This window comes from Gouania willdenowi, chromosome 6 (genome assembly GCF_900634775.1).
Source record: "Gouania willdenowi chromosome 6, fGouWil2.1, whole genome shotgun sequence".
Taxonomy (NCBI): domain Eukaryota; kingdom Metazoa; phylum Chordata; class Actinopteri; order Blenniiformes; family Gobiesocidae; genus Gouania; species Gouania willdenowi.
The window spans coordinates 41,592,313-41,610,401 of record NC_041049.1 but is presented as its reverse complement, the minus strand read 5'-3'; the positions used below and the strand labels follow the sequence as shown (position 1 = coordinate 41,610,401).

The 18,089-nt window shown below is 38.5% G+C and overlaps 1 protein-coding gene across 9 annotated transcripts in view; it reads right to left on the bottom strand.

The window, feature by feature from the left end:
• The window catches only part of pclob (piccolo presynaptic cytomatrix protein b), a 70,960-nt gene that overhangs the window by 40,058 nt on the left and 12,813 nt on the right, over nt 1-18,089 (bottom strand). For all 9 annotated transcript variants that reach the window (XM_028450893.1, XM_028450894.1, XM_028450896.1 and 6 more), the window contains exons 10-14: nt 17,050-17,796; nt 15,811-16,860; nt 14,425-15,735; nt 10,539-11,447; nt 159-917 (exon numbers count right to left, since the gene is read on the bottom strand). In XM_028450893.1, coding sequence (XP_028306694.1) covers nt 159-917; nt 10,539-11,447; nt 14,425-15,735; nt 15,811-16,860; nt 17,050-17,796 — 4,776 coding nt within the window. The remainder of the gene's footprint in view (nt 1-158; nt 918-10,538; nt 11,448-14,424; nt 15,736-15,810; nt 16,861-17,049; nt 17,797-18,089) is intronic.

Genomic DNA, 18,089 nt, shown 5'->3' with positions numbered 1-18,089 from the left:
TGTAATGCTAAGTATAAGGTTTGTGTACATTAATTGCATAATTTACAGGCTGGATACAACACTTGGAGTCAAATGTTTTCTTGACTTTTTCCAAGTACTATTTTGACCTATTCTTGAAATAATTAAAAAAAAAAGGAAAATATACAGTTCATTCTTACCTGTATCATGATGTTCATACTAGAGACTGGTTCTGACTCTAGAACCGGGGCAACGTCTGTGATATCATGAACTTCTCTGCTGTCAGCATCCTTAGCTTGTCCAGCTAAGTTTAGCACTTTTTGATTTTGTAGTATGTTTTGGTTTTGCGCCACATCTTGTTGCAAAGATTGTTTCGGTTCTGTCACTTTTTCATGACGTTGCATATCTTTCCTTTCCTTATATAACTCCTGTACAACATCTTTGCGGTCAATGGGCTGCCTTTGGGTTTGGGAAATGATTCTGGCTTGATCCTCAGTCTCTGGTAGTGAGATTTTTGCAGGAAGAACTGCTTTAATTTCAGCTATATGGATGTCATCAGTCGATTCAGGAGATTTGGGATGTTTCTGTTCATCAACTCTATTCTTAATTGTTTCTTCTCTCTTTTTCTCTGCCTGTTGAATTAAACCTGTAATGGACGTAGAGGGCTCTGTCTTAGATACTTCCATGGGCTGTGTGTTTGATGTCATAGCCATGGCTTGCATCTTTACTGCTGCAGATTTAACCTCTGCTTTTGCAGTTGGGATTTCTCGGACTGCTTCGACTGTGGCAGCCAGAGGCTGGGATTTTGGAGTTGTGGGGGTGGGTTCAGCCTTTGTGAGAGCAACTTGAGGTTGAATTTTTTTGGGTGAAGTTGCAACTGGAGTGTCTGGCTTGGTAGATTCTGCAAGCTGTCCCGACAAAGCTCTTTGCGTCTGGCAGTTCAAACACAACCATTCCTTCTGCAAAACACAGAAACACAATAAGACATTAAGACAGCGGTTCACAAATAAGGCTGAAGGAATTTAAAAAGCACAAATGCATTTAAGTTGTTTGAACAAGAACAAATAAAACAATTCAATTCAACTTTATTTGTAAAGTGCAATTTACAACAGTCATCTCATTGTGCTTATCAAAATAAAGAAATTATAATAAGAAAGAAAAAACTCAACAAGATCCACACGAACAAGCATTTAGCAACAGTGGGAAGTAACAACTCCCTTTTAACAGGAATAAATCTCCAGCAGAACCAGGTTCAGAGGTGGCAGCCATCTGCCTCGACTCGTTGGGGTTAGTGGACAGAAGGACCAACAGAACAGGATAGAGAGATAGAACATCAGAGTGTCTCAAACTAGTTGAGCCGTGAACCACAGATCAGGAACTGCCATCATCAGCTTCACGACACCTGAAACAGAGCAGAGAGAGAAGGACGCGGAGAAGACACTGACTGCAGAAAAAAATGATACAGTGTTATCAAGTCAGTTTGCCTTGGCCTTGGGCCTGACTCCCAGTGGCCTCGTCAATATTTATTATAAAGGTGACGAATCTCTCCCCGTTTATTGATAAGCTAACAGCGACTCCAAGGTCTGTAAATGCGACCGTTCACAGATGAGCCCACGTCCTTTTTAGCAGTTAGATTATGTTATGATTTAGTCCTGTTTATGCGGACTGTAAATCATAACCAGCTACATCAGAATTTGAATCTCTTCCCGTATATATGCAATCTAACAGCGACTCCAAGGACTGTAAAATGCGACTGTTTACGGACAAGCCCATGTCCGCTCTAGCGGTTAAGTTAATGCTATTATATGGTATACGCTTCAACAGATAAGTAGGTTTTGAGTTTAGCCTTAAAGATGGAGACGGTAGCAGCCTCCTGTACTGAGACTGGAAGCTGGTTCCAAAGGTGAGTGGCCAGACAGCTGAAAGCAATTCCTCCTGTTCTACTTCTAGACATGTTAGGAACTTCCAGAAGACCAGAAAATTGATAGCGGAGTGATCTGCCCAGACAATTGGGCACTAATATGTCTCTAAGATATACATGAGCTTGATCATGCTAAGCTTTGTATGCTAACAGGAAGATTTTAAACTCTATTCTAGATTTTACAGAAAGCCAATGGTGGTAAGCCAACACTGGAGAAATATGCTCTCTCCTATTTGTTCCAGTTAGTATTCTAGCTGCAGCATTCTGAATTAACTGGATACTTTTTAGTTAGTTTTTGGGACATCCTGTAAGTAGAGAGTTACAATAACTTTGTCTAGATGTCACAAATGTATGGATTAGTTTTTCAGCATCACTCTGGGCCAAGATATTCCTGATTTTAGAGATATTATGGAGGTGGAAGAAAGCTGTCCTTGAGATCTGTTTAATATGAGAATTAAATGATAAGTTAGTATCAAAGATAAGGCCTAAGTTTTTACTGTGGTGCTGGGTGACAGAGTAATGCCATCCAGAGACACTATTTGCTCTGATAATTTCTCTCTGAGGTGCTTTGGACCAAATAAAATAACTTTGGTTTTATCCTGGATAAGACAGAGAAAGTTACAGCTCATCCAGGATGTGATATTTTTAAGACAAGCCTGGAGTTTTAAAAACGGATGAGTTTCATTTGATTTCATTGACAAATAGAGCTGTGTATCATCTGCATAGCAACGGAAATTTATATCATGTTTTCTGATAATGTTACCTAATGGAAGCATATATAATGTAAATAGTATTGGTCCCAAAACTGAACCTTGTGAAACTTCATGATTAACTCTGGCATGCTCTGAGGATAGATTATTAACATGAACAAAATGGATTCTGTCTGATAGGTAGGATTTAAACCAACCCAGCAATATTTGCAAGCAACACAAATGTGTCCAGCAACTTTAGGAAGATGCACCAAAAGTTGTATTGGCTTTAAACATTATTCCAATTAATGGCATATTCACCTATCAGTGATGCAGCAAAAAACGGTGATTGTTTGATCCGATATCTCAGCATTTAGAATAATGACCAATCAGATGATTAATACAAAAAAAAAAAAAAAAGAAATAGTCTGTTTTTGTTGTCGTTTTGTGTATTTTTGTTGTCATTTTGTGCGCTTGTCTTGTGTGTTATTGGAGTCATGTACATTTCTTTATTTGCTTTGTGTGTCTTTGGAGTAATTTTGTTGTCCATTATATATTTGTTTTCATTCTGTGTATTATTTTACTCTTTCTAAATCATCTAATGATTTAGAATCTAAATTAGACACAGTGGCTAAAAGAGTGAAAGCTTAAAGTTAGTTTACACATTTCAGTAAAGGATTTAATAACCCACGGCCTGAATGACTTCCTTCACGCTTATAACCTAAGGCAATATCATCAACTGTCTTTTTTGTGTTTTTTTAATTTATTAATTATGTCTCCACAGAATTTAGCCAACAGCTCATCAAAAAATCACAATTAACTGTCATAAATGTTTACATAAAATAAGTTTTGATTTCATTTTATCTGAGGATTTTTTTTTTTTTACTATTTCATTCAATAAAAAATGCACATCAGTAGCAAGACTATCCAAAAATAAATTAGCAATCAAAAGGTCCCACTTCATCTTCTGTCATTGTGATTCATGTTTACTGATGGCCATGACAACATAACATATTTTAATATTTTAAAACAAATACTATTTTAGTGGAGAAAAAACCAACAACAAATCAGTCAATTAAAATGGAGAGAAGAAAGAAAAGGGAATGTTGGTTTGTGGGCATCAGACTATTTACATAAACTAAACAAACCAGTACTTATATCTCAATGTATTTTCTCGGAATGGCAATAAACAATATATATCTTGTTATTTTTAACTCAGAAAAGTCTTATCATGAAGACAAGTCTGGGTTAAATTTGCTGATGCAAAATGTCACATTTATTAACAAACAGCTGCACAATATGTGCCACTTTTGGCTTTTTCTCCTCTAAGGGACAGCACATGTGAGTGATTTCATGTGGCTTGTTTTGGGGAAAGGTCTGGGTTAGGATGCACTCAGAAATCCACCATCCACCAGAAATCCAAGTGTGCTGTTCTGAGAAGTAAAAAAATAGAAAGTAAAATAGAAAAAAAATAATAGAAAATAGATTGATATAGGCAATATTGTATATTTTTATGTTGCCAAAATAGAAATCTTGTTCTTGCCCAGGCCTATTTCACACATAGAAAGCTTTTAATAAACTGCATTAGCACTTATATTTTGAAATGAGTTTGACATTCCTGATATAAGGCCCCCGATTTTCTGCGATCACAAAAAACGGACGAATACTTGGAATTTATGTTCTGAAACATTTTTAAATCAAAGTGAAGATGATAAAATTATTCATCGAGGTGTGCAACGAGCAGTTGCTTTTACAGAGATAACCATGCAAGACCCTAGCGTGTCTGCACTAATCATGCATCTAAAATCCATTTAACATTTAACTAAATCAAGCAGGCAAAGGAGGTCAAAAAACATCCGTCGACGAGCACCTTGTCCTCCCACAGCCCTGTCTGCTGCCTGTCACTGCCTCAGAGCTTCACAGGGCATACATCAGAGCTGCAGGGATTGGAAAGTTGCCATCATCCTTTTGACTAATTAAATCTGCTCGATGAGTAAAAAGCTGGAAGCAGAGGGAGCTTTGGGAGCGGCTGCTGCTGCACACCATTAGCCTGTGAGCTAGATTACCTTCATAATGACATCAGTCACAAAATAAGTGGGTGTATACACAGGTTTCACATCAAGCTGCACACGATACTACCATAAAAGCTTAAAATGTGAAACGACATTGATTTTATCCATTAAAGCACGAACCGTTATGATCCACATATCATTATTCCAAAATGTATAGGGCACGTGTAGAGCTGCAACTAACCATTATTTTTGTGGTCGACTAATCTATTGATTATTTTTTTGATTAGTCGACTCGTCACAATTATTTTTCTATTTTGAAGCACATATTTTGGACTGCTTTTTTAGCACTCTTGCTCAAATCCGAACACCTGTGAAAGTGTCCCTGTTATACTGTGACAGCACGTTTTACAGAGAGGAATTAAAACAATGTATGTAAAATGTATTTGTAGTGTAGTTGTTATATTTAACGCATCATTATTATTATTTAAAATATCATTGAAATTACAATGAAATCACACTTAAATATCACAACCTTAAAGTGTAAATTGTCAAACAACTTGAACAAAGTAGTAGTAGTAGTAGTAGTAAATAAGTAAGTTTACTTTTTTTACTTAAATCAAGTCCATAAAATAAAATAATAAATAATAACATCTTGTTTGAAATAATTCTTAGTTCCAAGTTAAGAAATGTCTAATTAATGTTATCCAAATCACATAGTTAATAATAAATTAAAGAGGTTTACTGTTCAGAATAAACACTAGTATCAGCAGAAAAAAACAATTTCAAAGCGGGTACGTCACTAACTCATTGGCCACGTTTACATGGGAGCTTTAATTCCTCTTTAAAGCGGAATAAAAGTTAATTCCTCTTTAACCTGACTTTGTAAACACTTAATTCCTAATGATAATTTAATTCCAAATTAAACTTAATTCCAAATTAGGTAGCTGTTTAATTCCATTTTTAATTCCGAATTAAATAATTCCTCTTTCTTGTAAACAGTTAACAGCACTAAAGCCGCTTAAAGTTAATTCCGGTCGTTTTGCGCATGCGCGACTTGCGGAGATGACGCGTTTGGTGACGACATAATCCAACATGGCCGCCCGAACTGGAGAAGACATCATAATAATAAGAGCCATAAAAGACATGGATATATTGAAAAGAGTGGATGGACGGAGGCATAGACGTGCGGAAATTAACACGGACACTGGCTTCACCAGACGGGTGATACTAAAACCCAGAGATGGAGTAAATGCATCCCCATAGTGCTGCACAGGCTGTAATATCACCAAGTTTATCATTGTAACAGTTGTTAGAGCTACTATCTTTACCAGGGAGCAACTATTTATTCCTGGTTATTGTTTTCTGGAGTTTTACTGGGCTTTATTTACCGGTGATTAAATCATATCTCTCTTCCGCTCCGTGGACTAAAGTATGTTATTGTTGAGCTGCTGCTTCAAAACTACAATCAAAATAAAGGTGAAAATAGTTCTCATGTGTGGTGTTCTGTGAGACAGCTGACAATAAAAGGTTTGTTGTGTGTTTTTCCCGATAGATGTGATACGTCATGTTCTCCCCCTGTCCTATCAGAGCCTTTCCAACCCCCGGACCTAAAGCAGAATAAACCGGTTTTCCATGTAAACCTCGGTTTGGGAATTACTTGCACAAGCCATGAGCACACTGCTTCACCATTGTGCCTGCTCTGAGCATGTTTCACCTTATTTGCATATAAAAATGATTGTTTGGACGTATGATTGAACAATGACTGTTTGTGGGCGAGATTTTGCGAGAGGTTATTTATTACTTGTCAGTAATTCAATATATCTCAATTGTCAAACTCGAGGTCCAGGAACTAAACCCGGTCCATGGGAAAAAGGGAAAATTCCAGTGAAAACAATCATTGTGTAAATTTCCAAATAGTTCAGTTGTTGATATCTTAGTTTCTAAAAATACACAAATTCCATCCAACTCTACAATATTCGCAGGACTCACAGTTTCCTTTGCTCACAAATTGTTGAAAGAACAAATTTTTTTAAAAAAAAGTGCAATTTCTTTCAAGATTTCTCAAAAGATTACACAAAATGAAAGATTTTGGAAATGAAGATCATGGAGGAACTGATATTGTTTCATTTATTGCTTGGGTATTTGCAGTATTTTATTAGATCATCATCAACATTTGGTAAAAATTTCAGAATTTTTTGAGAACGAAATGGAAGGGATGTCCTGAAAATGTGTTTTCTTTTTAAAAACAATTAACTTTTACAAACACAAAACAAACTAGATACACAGGTCATCAGAAGGTGTAGTTCATTATTAGTAAATCCAGTGAACGGCCTGTGGGTGTGTGCGGCCTCCATCACTCTTTCCCTCTCTCTAGAGCTCCTCTGCTGTATAGCTACTGAAAATTGGAAGGTACTTATTGATTTCCTGGCAGACGCCTTTTGGCACGAGCTGCAGCTCACTAATAAACTTTGCTTTCAATCGCCCCCACAGAGCAGGGGGCGCCTCATAAATCAGAGCCCCGGATAATAGAAAGTGTTGACTTGTGCTAATGTGTAATAAGCAAAGTGCCTCATTGAAACACAGAAGTTATACATTCTTCTGATAAACAATAACGTCCAGACAACAAAATACAGAAGCTAAACGTAAAGCAACAAAACAGAAAACTGTGTCTCAGTTAGACAACCTTTTAGAGCAGAATTATTGTCCAACCGCCACAACACGTAACACAGAACATTCCAGAGAAGTGGAAACTAAACTGTACAAAATAGTTAGAATATCTGTGGCATGAAATAAACAGAGCAACTGATGAAGCTGATGAATGAGTCTTTTGATATAGCAGTTGATAAGTGGGGTCAGACGATGCAACCTATAGCGCCACTTATAGCTCCGCCCACATCCTCTACCACAGAGTGGTCGACTGTCCACTACAATCATTTATCCACTGACTTTGTTCATTTGTCACTCATGGATTTTATCATTTTGGCTCTGAACCCTGTCATCTTGTCCAGTTTAGCATTGAGGTGCTGGCTGCTACATGTTTAGCATTGAGGTGCTAGTTGCTACATGTTTAGCATTGAGGTGCTGGCTGTTACATGTTTAGCATTGAGGTACTAGCTGCTACATGTTTAGCATTGAGGTGCTGGCTGTTACATGTTTAGCATTGAGGTGCTGGCTGTTACATGTTTAGCATTAAGGTGCTAGCTGCTACATGTTTAGCATTGAGGTGCTGGCTGTTACATGTTTAGCATTGAGGTGCTGGCTGTTACATGTTTAGCATTGAGGTGCTGGCTGTTACATGTTTAGCATTAAGGTGCTAGCTGCTACATGTTTAGCATTGAGGTGCTAGCTGCTACATGTTTAGCATTGAGGTGCTAGCTACTATATGTTTAGCATTGAGGTGCTAGCTGCTACATGTTAAGCATTGAGGTGCTAGCAGAGGCTAGAAGAGCTCCGGTGATAAACAAACTTTTGTGCTTTTGTTTTCCATCTGGTGTGTGTGTGTGTTTTTTAAATAAAATCATCACAAAACACAGCAACAACTTCTCTGGTTCTCCTGTTTCTTGTTTTGTGCTCAGTGCATCAGTATTATGAGTATATTGGGAAAATGATAAAATGTTCCGCACTGTTTGGAGTGATTACCTGGGTAATCTTTTTTTTTTAAGTGCACTATTTTTCTGTAATTAATTAATCGCAATAACGCATTAAAGTCCCAGCTCTAATATAAATAGATTTGTCTTGCCTAAACAAATAGTGTACATACCTCATTGTTTTGTACTCCAAACAAAGAACACCAATCCCTGGACAATGGCTAAAGTAACATTACATTTGTCATTATAACATTAGAAAAAAGTATATATAACCACTGCTGATTTATATTTTCATTTAATTTTTTGGAGGGAACCATTATTGTGTCAGAAAATTGCGTCCATAAACATATCTGGAGTAGCATCTTAGTAATCCACTGAGTAATCCTTTTCCAATAATTATTCATGGTAACATATTTCTACTGTGTGTGTGTGTGTGTGTGTGTGTGTGTGTGTGTGTGTGCGTGTGTGTGTGTGTGTGTGTGTGTGTGTGTGTGTGTGTGTGTGTGTGTTTTATATACATAAAGGTTTTGCTGGTAAATAATGACACATGTGTGCCCTACTTTTCAGAAAAGCGTCACTACCAGGCTTTTAAAGGCATCAGCTGAAGCAGAAGAGGCCAAACTGGGAAAATGACTAGATTTGCTCCAGGCATTTTATTCTCTATCGTAGCATCTCTTTTCATGTTTAAAATTATTCTTCCAGGAATTAAGTTATGTTGAACACACCTCTACCCTCGGGCTGTTTTGACTTGAAGACGAAATGTCGATTACGTGATGAGAAGCAGAAGCAATTTTTGTGTTATTTCTGAATATTAAGGCGCCGTTTGGACTGAAACTAGGAACATTCTGTCAATTTCTCTGTTTGGATTCATAAGCATGGATAAACAAACCCTGCTGATGAATTCTAACATGAGCAGTTGTGAAAGCACATCTAACCCCAGCCGGCACTGCATGATAATTAATTAAAATGTTGATGTAATTATAACAGTAATCTGAATTGAAAAAGTGTGTTGCTGATTTAATCATAATTGAATTGTAATTGAATTCAGATACTTGACTTGTAATTGTAATCAGCATGGAAATTCTATAAAAACTGTGATTTACAATGTATATAAATGCAAAACTGGGGAATCATGTCGCAGTTCTATGACTTACATATATGTAGTTAATTATCAAAATATGTTTCATATCAAGTTTTCCAGTTATTTCTCCTGAGGATCATTTTGCTATTTAAAAATACTTTGAAATTGAGGGGTATACTAACAAAAAAAGGCTCAGCCACCCACACCAAAAATATCAATATTTTCATTGATTAGGAAGTCTAACAAGGTAACCAAGAGATGAAAAACAATGTAGATGACAGATAAAACATTTTTGTGTATTTTGCAGCTGATTTAGGACCTAAGACAAAACTGAGCCGTTATCATAGAGATGCTAACAGAACGCTAACACAAGAGGAAGGTTAAGTTTTATGGGCTTATTTATTAAAGGCTCAGTAATTGTGATTCATTTTAATTAAACTTTAGTAATTGAGAAGATAAGTGTAATTTACTTCAAGGAGAAAAATAATAATGACAATGTAATTGCAATGGAAAAAAAAAACAGGTCAACATAATCATAATAGAGTTGTAATTGAAGAAGGATAATTTAAGACTTGTAATTTTAAATTGTAATTGACCCCAACCCTGGTGCATGGTTACCTTACACAAAAGGTACACGTGTGCTCTCTAAATGTGTAGCACATGGAGCCATGTGGTGTGTAGAGGAGCAGATGGAGGAATGTCCTTTGTTCTAATGTAACGCAGCGTGTTGTGACATAATCTGTTTGATCTTGGCTCATTGGCATATCACAGGGCTCTCTCCCTGAGTTCAGAGATTCCCTCTTCCTCCACACCAACAGATCCCATCTCACTAATGCTGTTGCACAACGCTCACTCACTCACATTATTTCAGCGGCTACGTGTCTGTCTGCTCAAACACCAGCCTCAGTCTCATCAGCACTTATGTCTCTGATGGACTGTTAGCATTTCTGATCCGACTGCATGAAAACACACCATTCATTTACACTGAATATATTTTATAATGCAGCTTTGTCTCTAAATATGTTTTTTCTCTAATTAACTTCATCGCTTTAGAAGACATGAAACAGCACAAAAAAAGAACTGAGGGCAAAAACCAAGATTATGTGAGAATGTGCAAATTCAGTACTGTGTCACATGACCAAACAGGCCATTCTAAAAGTCAATCCTTTATTTACTCATTTTTAATAGAAGAAGAAGAAGAAGAAGAAGAAGAAGAAGAAGAAGAAGAAGAAGAAGAAGAAGAAGAAGAAGAAGAAGAAGAAGAAGAAGAATCAATTTGCTCAGACTTACCACAGCAGTGTGAGGCGAAGGGTTAAATCCACATTGGTTGCACACGGTGCTCTTACATTCTGTGCAGGTGCTGTGATTGGGAGGAGCCTCAGAGTCCTTGTTGAGCGTCACTTTGCAGAGGGGACACGTGGACACACCTTTGACTGGGGTCACTACTGTTGATTTGGGGAGCTTTTCTGCTTTGGCTCGTGGTGCAGGCTTGTCTTGTTGAGGCGGTTTTTGTGCAATCGGTGGTTTTGTTTCCTTTGCTGGAGGCATCTTAGGAGAAACTGGAGGTGTGGTTTTTGGAGAGACGCTGGATGGTGTAGACAGCTTCCTCTGTGTCGGTGGTGTGGTTTTTGGCTCGTCTTGGACTGTTGAAGTTATCAGGGTGGATGCAGAGCTTAAGAAAGATGAGCCAAAGCCAAACATCTTCCCCGTCACTGACTCTGCAGGCTTTGCCGCAGTGGGAGCAGGTTTAGGACCACCAAAGCCAAAGAAGCCACCTGGAGACTCCTGTTTCTTTGGTTGGGGTGCTACTGGTGTGGATTGGGCAGGTTCTGGTTTGGTGAGCTGTTGTGGTGGTTTGATATTTTCCTGTCCTGCTGGACTTTGGTTTGTTTCACCTTTGGTAGTTTGGGCTCTTTGCACTTGTGGAGATTTTACAGCTATTTGCTCCTTAGCGGCCACATCCTGGGCTTTTCTTTGTTCAAAAGCTGCAGGAACCAGTTTCTTCTGTACTGAATCTGTCTTTTCGACAGCAGGGGAAAGCTGTATTTCCACATTTGGTGTCTCCTTTTTCTGGGGAGAGGCTTTCGACAGCTCTTTCTCTTTCTCCGTTTGCTCTTTCGGTTTCTCCGGAGTCGATAGAAGATCTGAAGCTCCAAGGGCTCTCTGCACCTGACAGTTTAGACAAAGCCATTCCTTCACCTGAAACACCAGCAGAAGAATGTGTGAATAAGAAAAATCATTGTATAGAACAGTGAAACTCTATGTCTTTATTTGTTTTGTCTTTCATTTTATTTAATTCATTAAAATGATTAGTGGTTTTTTCTTAAATACAAAATTAGAAGTTTAAGTTATTCAATTTAAACTGAGAAGAAATTAAGTAGTTTACATTAGGGTGTTCCGATAAACTTTTTCACCTATGATACAATGCCAATATTGTTGCCTTGAGAATCGAGTGATACCAATATCAATCTGATATGATTAGTGTTGTGTTCAAGACCACACTATCCGAGACCAAGACTTGCCCGAGACCAGAATGCACCGAGACCAAGACAAGACCAAGACTTTCGGGAGCCGAGACCGTGTCAAGACCAAGACCGAGACCATAAACATTTGTTTTTTCAATTTAAAAAAATATATAAATAAATAAAATTATGACAAGGTTCGACAGTTAAATAACCTTCTCTTTCATTTTAGTTTCTTTTAAATATATTTCACGGACAAAAAAGGTGCCTGCAAAAAATGTACTAAGATTTTAAAACTACTACTGCTACTGATAAATTCACAATTATTCTACATATTTGAAAACAAGATTTTTATGTCAGCTGAATGTAAAGCAAGTGTTTAAAAGTATTTCTGCCAAGAAATAATGATTCTGATTCTGATTCTTTGAGTTGTGCAGGTCAACAGGTCACAGAGTTCACAAGATAATTTTTTAGTTTGAAAAAACCTTTACACAGGTTATTTTTATTCATTCACTTAGTTGATATAGTTTAATTTGGTTGCTGTAATGTAACTAGGAAATTATATTAACAAAGGTTTCCAGCTGTAACTGTAAAAGTGAAACTTTCTGAAATAAAACTACAAACAAGTTGTCATCAGTCTAAAAAACAAAGAGCTACAGGTAGATGTGAAACTAAATAAAACAAACCCAAACCCTGGAACAGTCATGTGACAAATTAATCAATAGTTCTTGTTGAGAATTATTATTATTATTCTGGATACAGTGGAAACAGAAACTATAAAAAATAATTATATTGTGAACCTGTTTATAATGTGGGGAACATATTATATACATAAATGTAATTGGAGTCTAAAGCCACAAAAAACACCACTTCAAAAAAGATAATAGACTAATATAAGACCTCTTTACAGTTATTTGAGTCATTCTGTGCATGTGCAACTTGCGGCGATGACGCGCTGATGACGACATAATCCAAAATGGCGGCGGCCCGGACTACAGCCGATACTATCTAATAAAAGCCTTAAAACACATGGATATAGTGGATTGACAGAGGCATAAACATGCAGACTTTCACACGGACACACACAGACTTATTAAACACACACGGACTTATTAAACATACACGGACCTCGGTAAACGGAACAGGCTGTACCGGACGGCAGGCACTAGGACCCAGAAGCAGAGTAAGTGCGTCCCCTGTCCTGCATTCACAGGCTGTAATATCATCAGTTTATCATTTTACCTGTTGTTAGAGCTACTGTCTTTACCAGGGAGATAATATTTATTCATGGTGATTGTTTTCTGGAGTTTTACTGGGATTTTTTTATCAGTGATTATTAGTTCATATCTCCCTTGCGCTCCGCGGTCCAAACTGAAACCGTAGCCAGACACACACACACACACACACACACACACACACACACGAGTGTGTCACACAAGTCACTCAGTCACATTAAGGAAGGTTGCGGTCATTATACGGGGTGGATTAAAGAATGAATAAAGAATTGTTTTATCCCGTTCTTCTCCATGTTATTATCACATTATATAAAAGTTGAAAAATAGTAGGAATTAGTGCTGGTCTCGAACGGTCTTGACGAAAAAATCCTGAGTCCGGGCAGCCCGAGTCCGAGCCAAGACCAAGTCAAAATGCTTCAGAGTCCGAGACGAGACCGAGACCTTTAAAATTTGGTCTCGAGACCAAGACCAGTCTCGACTACCACAACACTAGATATGATATCAGCACGAATCACAGTTACTTTTATTACTTATTTTGTGGAGTGAAATGTTTGAAAAAACATGTTAATAGAACAATAGAAATTAGAAAAACAGACCTGTTTATCATTAACCAATGGGTTACATATATTCTAACTTTAAACGGAAGAATATTCTTCAATTTATTAAAATAAATACAAAATAAATAAATAAATTAGAAAATCATGAAAAAAATAGCAATAAATAGTAACAATAGTAAAATAAGTAAAATAATAACAATATATCCCAAATTTCAAATGCAGGCCGATATAATCTAAAACTTCTTTTTTTTTTTTTATGATATCGGACCAATATCAGATCGGGACCCCCTAAATTAAAATATAACAGTATATGTACATTACACCTAATATTTACTCTTATTTCAAAATTATCTCCTTAATCTTTGTCATTAATATCAAAGAAAAGATTCCTAGATTATCTAGGTTAGAACCCTGCATTTTGTTCTATATCTGGCTAAATAATTTGGCTCAAAATTTTATGCAAAGGAATTAATATTTAGAGGTTGCACAAGGCACATGAAAAGTGCTCCAAACTATAACATAGCAAGCCGAATAAAAAAGGCATATTGGAATAATTTGTGGCTTTGTTCTGCAAAAACGAAGTCCAGTAGCCAATGTGGCAAAAATGTTACTGTGCTGTTTGACAACTTGGAGTAAGAGTTTAAAGAAAATGATTGTGCTTCTATGTGTTTAAGGGCATCACAACACTTTGGGGGAATCTCTGAACCTTCCTTTTCCATAATGTTATATGTATTTATAATGTATATGTAATTAGTCAATTTCCAGGAAACATTGAGCAGCTTGTGCAACCTGTAAAACATCTTTTTTCTTCTAAATTCCTTCTTAAATCATCTTTTGGATGACAAAACCTAATGCAGGGTTCTAATTGAGGTGCTTTTCAATGGCCCACCCTAATGTAGCATTGTGACAATGATTTACTTACTTCAGTGACGTTTGGCATTGGATTAAATCCACACTGGGTGCACACAGTAGCTTTGCATTCTGTGCATGTGTTGAAGTTTGGAGGATCTTTAGAGCCTTTGTTAAGTTTGATCTTACAAAGGGGACAGCATGACTGAACCGCTTTTCCAGAGTCTTGGGTGTCTGATGACTGGGAAAGTTCAGCGGACGGTTCTGTGTGTTTTGAGGACAAAATTGACGGTAATGGCTGTTTTGATGGCTCTTTTAGCTGATTATGTGGGGTAGGTTTGGCCTGAGTGGGTGGGGCAATTTTGGCCTGTTTGGGTGGTTCTGGTTTCTGCGCCATGCTCAGTTTGGTATCCTTCAGTTGGCTCATCTTAGGAGAGACTGGGGGTGTAGTTTTCGGAGGGACACTAGAGGGAGTTGATTGAGTTTGTGCAGTTGGTGGAGTAGTTTTGGTCTGAGTGGGTGGGGTAATGTTGGCCTGTTTGGGTAGTTCTGGTTTCTGTGCCAGGCTTGGTTTGGTATCCTTCAGCTGGCTCATTTTAGGGGAGACTGGAGATGTAGTTTTCGGAGGGACACTAGATAGAGTTGGTTGTGTTTGTGCAGTTAGTGGTGTCGTTTTTGTCTCATCCTGGACCGCTGAGCTTATCAGTGTTGAGGCAGAGTTTAAGAAAGACGATCCAAAACCAAACATCTTTCCCTTCACTGACTCGGCAGATTTCACAGCAGTAGGTGGTGTTTTAGGGGCACCAAAATTAAAGAAGCCTCCTGAATCTTGTTTTGTTGGCTGAGCTGGAGGTGTGGCCGTTGGAGCTGGGGAGGGAGACGCTATAGCAGGTTGTTTTGGAGATGGTTTGCTCTTCTCAGCATTGGTTGGGGCAGGTGTCTGAAATGGTCCTGCTTCTTCTGAGGTTGCTTTCACCTTCTCTTCACTCGGTTGACCTTCATGCTTTAGTGCAGCCTCAACCTCTGCCGACTGTGGCTTGTGGGTGTCCTGCTGTCCCTTGATACATTCTAATATATCCATTTTTGCCATGGTTGATAAAATGTCTGTCTTGTTAGATACAAGAGCATTTGTAGTTGCTGCTGGTTCTTTTGTTGCAGTTGTAGCAGGAGGGCCACTTTCCTTTGCTGTAGGAACTTCAACTGGCTCTTTTTTTGGTTCCTTTGGCTTCGGAACGTCTGCCTGGGTGGATTCATTCTTCTGCGGAGGAGGAGCTGGGACCTCTTTGCTTGGTGAATGTTCTGCTTTCATCATGGGGAGTCCAGGAGGTTCAGACGCTCCAAGGGCTCTCTGCATTTGGCAGGTCAGACAGAGCCATTCTTTCACCTAAGATGAGAACAAAACATTAATTATTTCAATATTTCTGTGGGTGCTGTGGATCAAAAAAAATGTGGTTTTTACCTCTGTTACATTTAGCATCGGACTGAATCCACACTTGCAGCAGACTATTGTCTTGCAGTCGGTGCATGTGTTGTAGTTTGGAGGATAATTTGAGTCTAGGTTAAGTTCCATCTTGCAGAGTGGACAGGTAGACAGATTGACTTTAAGAGCAGCAGAATTAGCTTCTGGTTTCTGAATTTCTGAAACACCTTTATCTACCTCAGGCTTTCCTGTGGGAGGAGCTTTGCTGGGTTTAGCCTGATCTGTCACATGTTCCTGAGGTGGTTTCTGACCAGCAGCAGGTTTTACTTCCTTGGTGGGACCTTTCCTTGGAGAAATGGGAGGGCTTGGTTTTGGAGAAACTTTCCCTGATATCACCGGTGCAGACATTTTGCGCGAGCTTGGCACAGTGTCTTCCTGCACTGCAGATGTCATCAAGGAGGACGCTGAACTGATGAGGGATGAACCGAACCCAAACATTTTCCCAGTGACGGTTTCAGACGCAATAGAAGCTGCACGCTGAGTTTTAGGACTACCAAAGCCAAAGAATCCTTCCGATTCTGATGATGATGAGGTTTTAATTGGAGCGTCCTCAACAGGTTTCAATTCCTTGTTTGAAGCTGTTTGAGACTTCTCTTTATCCCTAAGTTTTGCTGGTTGGTCAGCTCTCTCTTCTTTCTTTTCAGATACCATTTTTATTGAAGCTTCAGAAACACTGGCTGCAGGAGAGGCTTGAACAAGTGGTGGTGCTTTCTTGTCTGAAGATAGATTTTCTCTCTCTTTGCTAATGGGAGCAGAAGAGCTAGGAATCTTGATTACTTCCTCCTTTGTCAATGTCGGAACACCAGCAGCAGAGTCTTTTCCTGGAGTCGACTCTTTTATTTTCTCTACTTTCTTCAGTGGTGCATTCGGTGTAGGAATCGGCATCAGTTTTTCATGGTCTTTCTGTTGAATGAAAGTGGTTTCTTTATCTGCAGAAGCAGGAACAGTCTTCATCACTGCTGGTCCTGCAGATTCTGGTGCTTTGAGGGCCCTTTGCATCTGACAGGTCAGACACAGCCACTCTTTAATCTGCAAGAAACATTGAAGCAATGTATTTCAATAAAAAATAAAAGAGAGCCTAACAAAAACTGGAGAATTGAGTAGCACAGTCAGTTTCTACATGTATACAGTACATTCTAGACTTTCTTTCTGAATAAAGTTTACAATATTCAAACTTTTTTCAGAATTCTAACAAGTCTTCGAGTGGGTCTCACTTACCTGTTGCACATTTGGCATTGGGTTGAATCCGCATTGGTTACACACAGTGTTCTTGCATTCTGTGCATGAGCTGTAATTTGGAGGATCCTTAGATCCCTGGTTCAGTTCGACCTTACACAGTGGACAAGTTACTGGGCTTGGTTTGACAACAGCTTGGGCTGTTTCCACAGGCTTTGGAGGCGTCTTGGTTGGCTGATGTTGTTCTGGTTTAGTCTTTGCTTGTGCAGGAGCCGATTTCACCTCTTTTGCCGGGGACATCTTTGGAGAGACTGGTGGCGTGTCCTGCACAGCTGTGGTGATTAAAGTCGATGCAGAACTGAAAATGGACGAGCCAAAGCCAAACATCTTCCCTGTAACGGACTCTGCATGTTTTTCTTCAGGCTGAGTTTTACCAACACCAAACCCAAATAAGCCTCCAGACTCTTTCTGCATCACGGCGGCGGCATTACTCAGTTTCTTCTCAGTCCGTTTGGCCTGCTCTGGTGTTTTCTGGGCCTCCTGCAAAGGAACTGGGCCAGGCTGTTCTTTAACCACTGGTTTGTTTGCAACCTGAGAAGTCACTGGCTGTGGTGCTGAAGATAACTTCCCCTGAGGAGAGACAGGAGTTGATGACTGTTTCCTTTCAGCTTCAGCTGGACTGCTTTCTCTTTTCTGTGGTTCTCCATAGGTCTGTATGTTGACAGAAGGTGGCTGAGTTTCACTGAGAGCCCGTTGCGTCTGACACGTGAGACACAACCACTGCTTCAGCTGAAGAGACAAAAAAATAAAAATGAAACATTATTGTTCACTTAAGGTCTATAGCCTGAAATAAACTTTTAAAATCCTTCTCATTATTAAAAGATATAGTTTGTCCTTTATGTATGTTACAATGGAAATAAAGTTTTATTTCATTGTTTTCACAAAGTATTCTTTATAGTGGGGCCTTATACTCTTAGCCAGTGCATCATCAAAATATCATTTTACTTCATGTGCATTACTCGAATGTGAAAGAAAAAACACAGAAGGAACAATAGAAATATGTAAAATGAAACAAGTGCTCT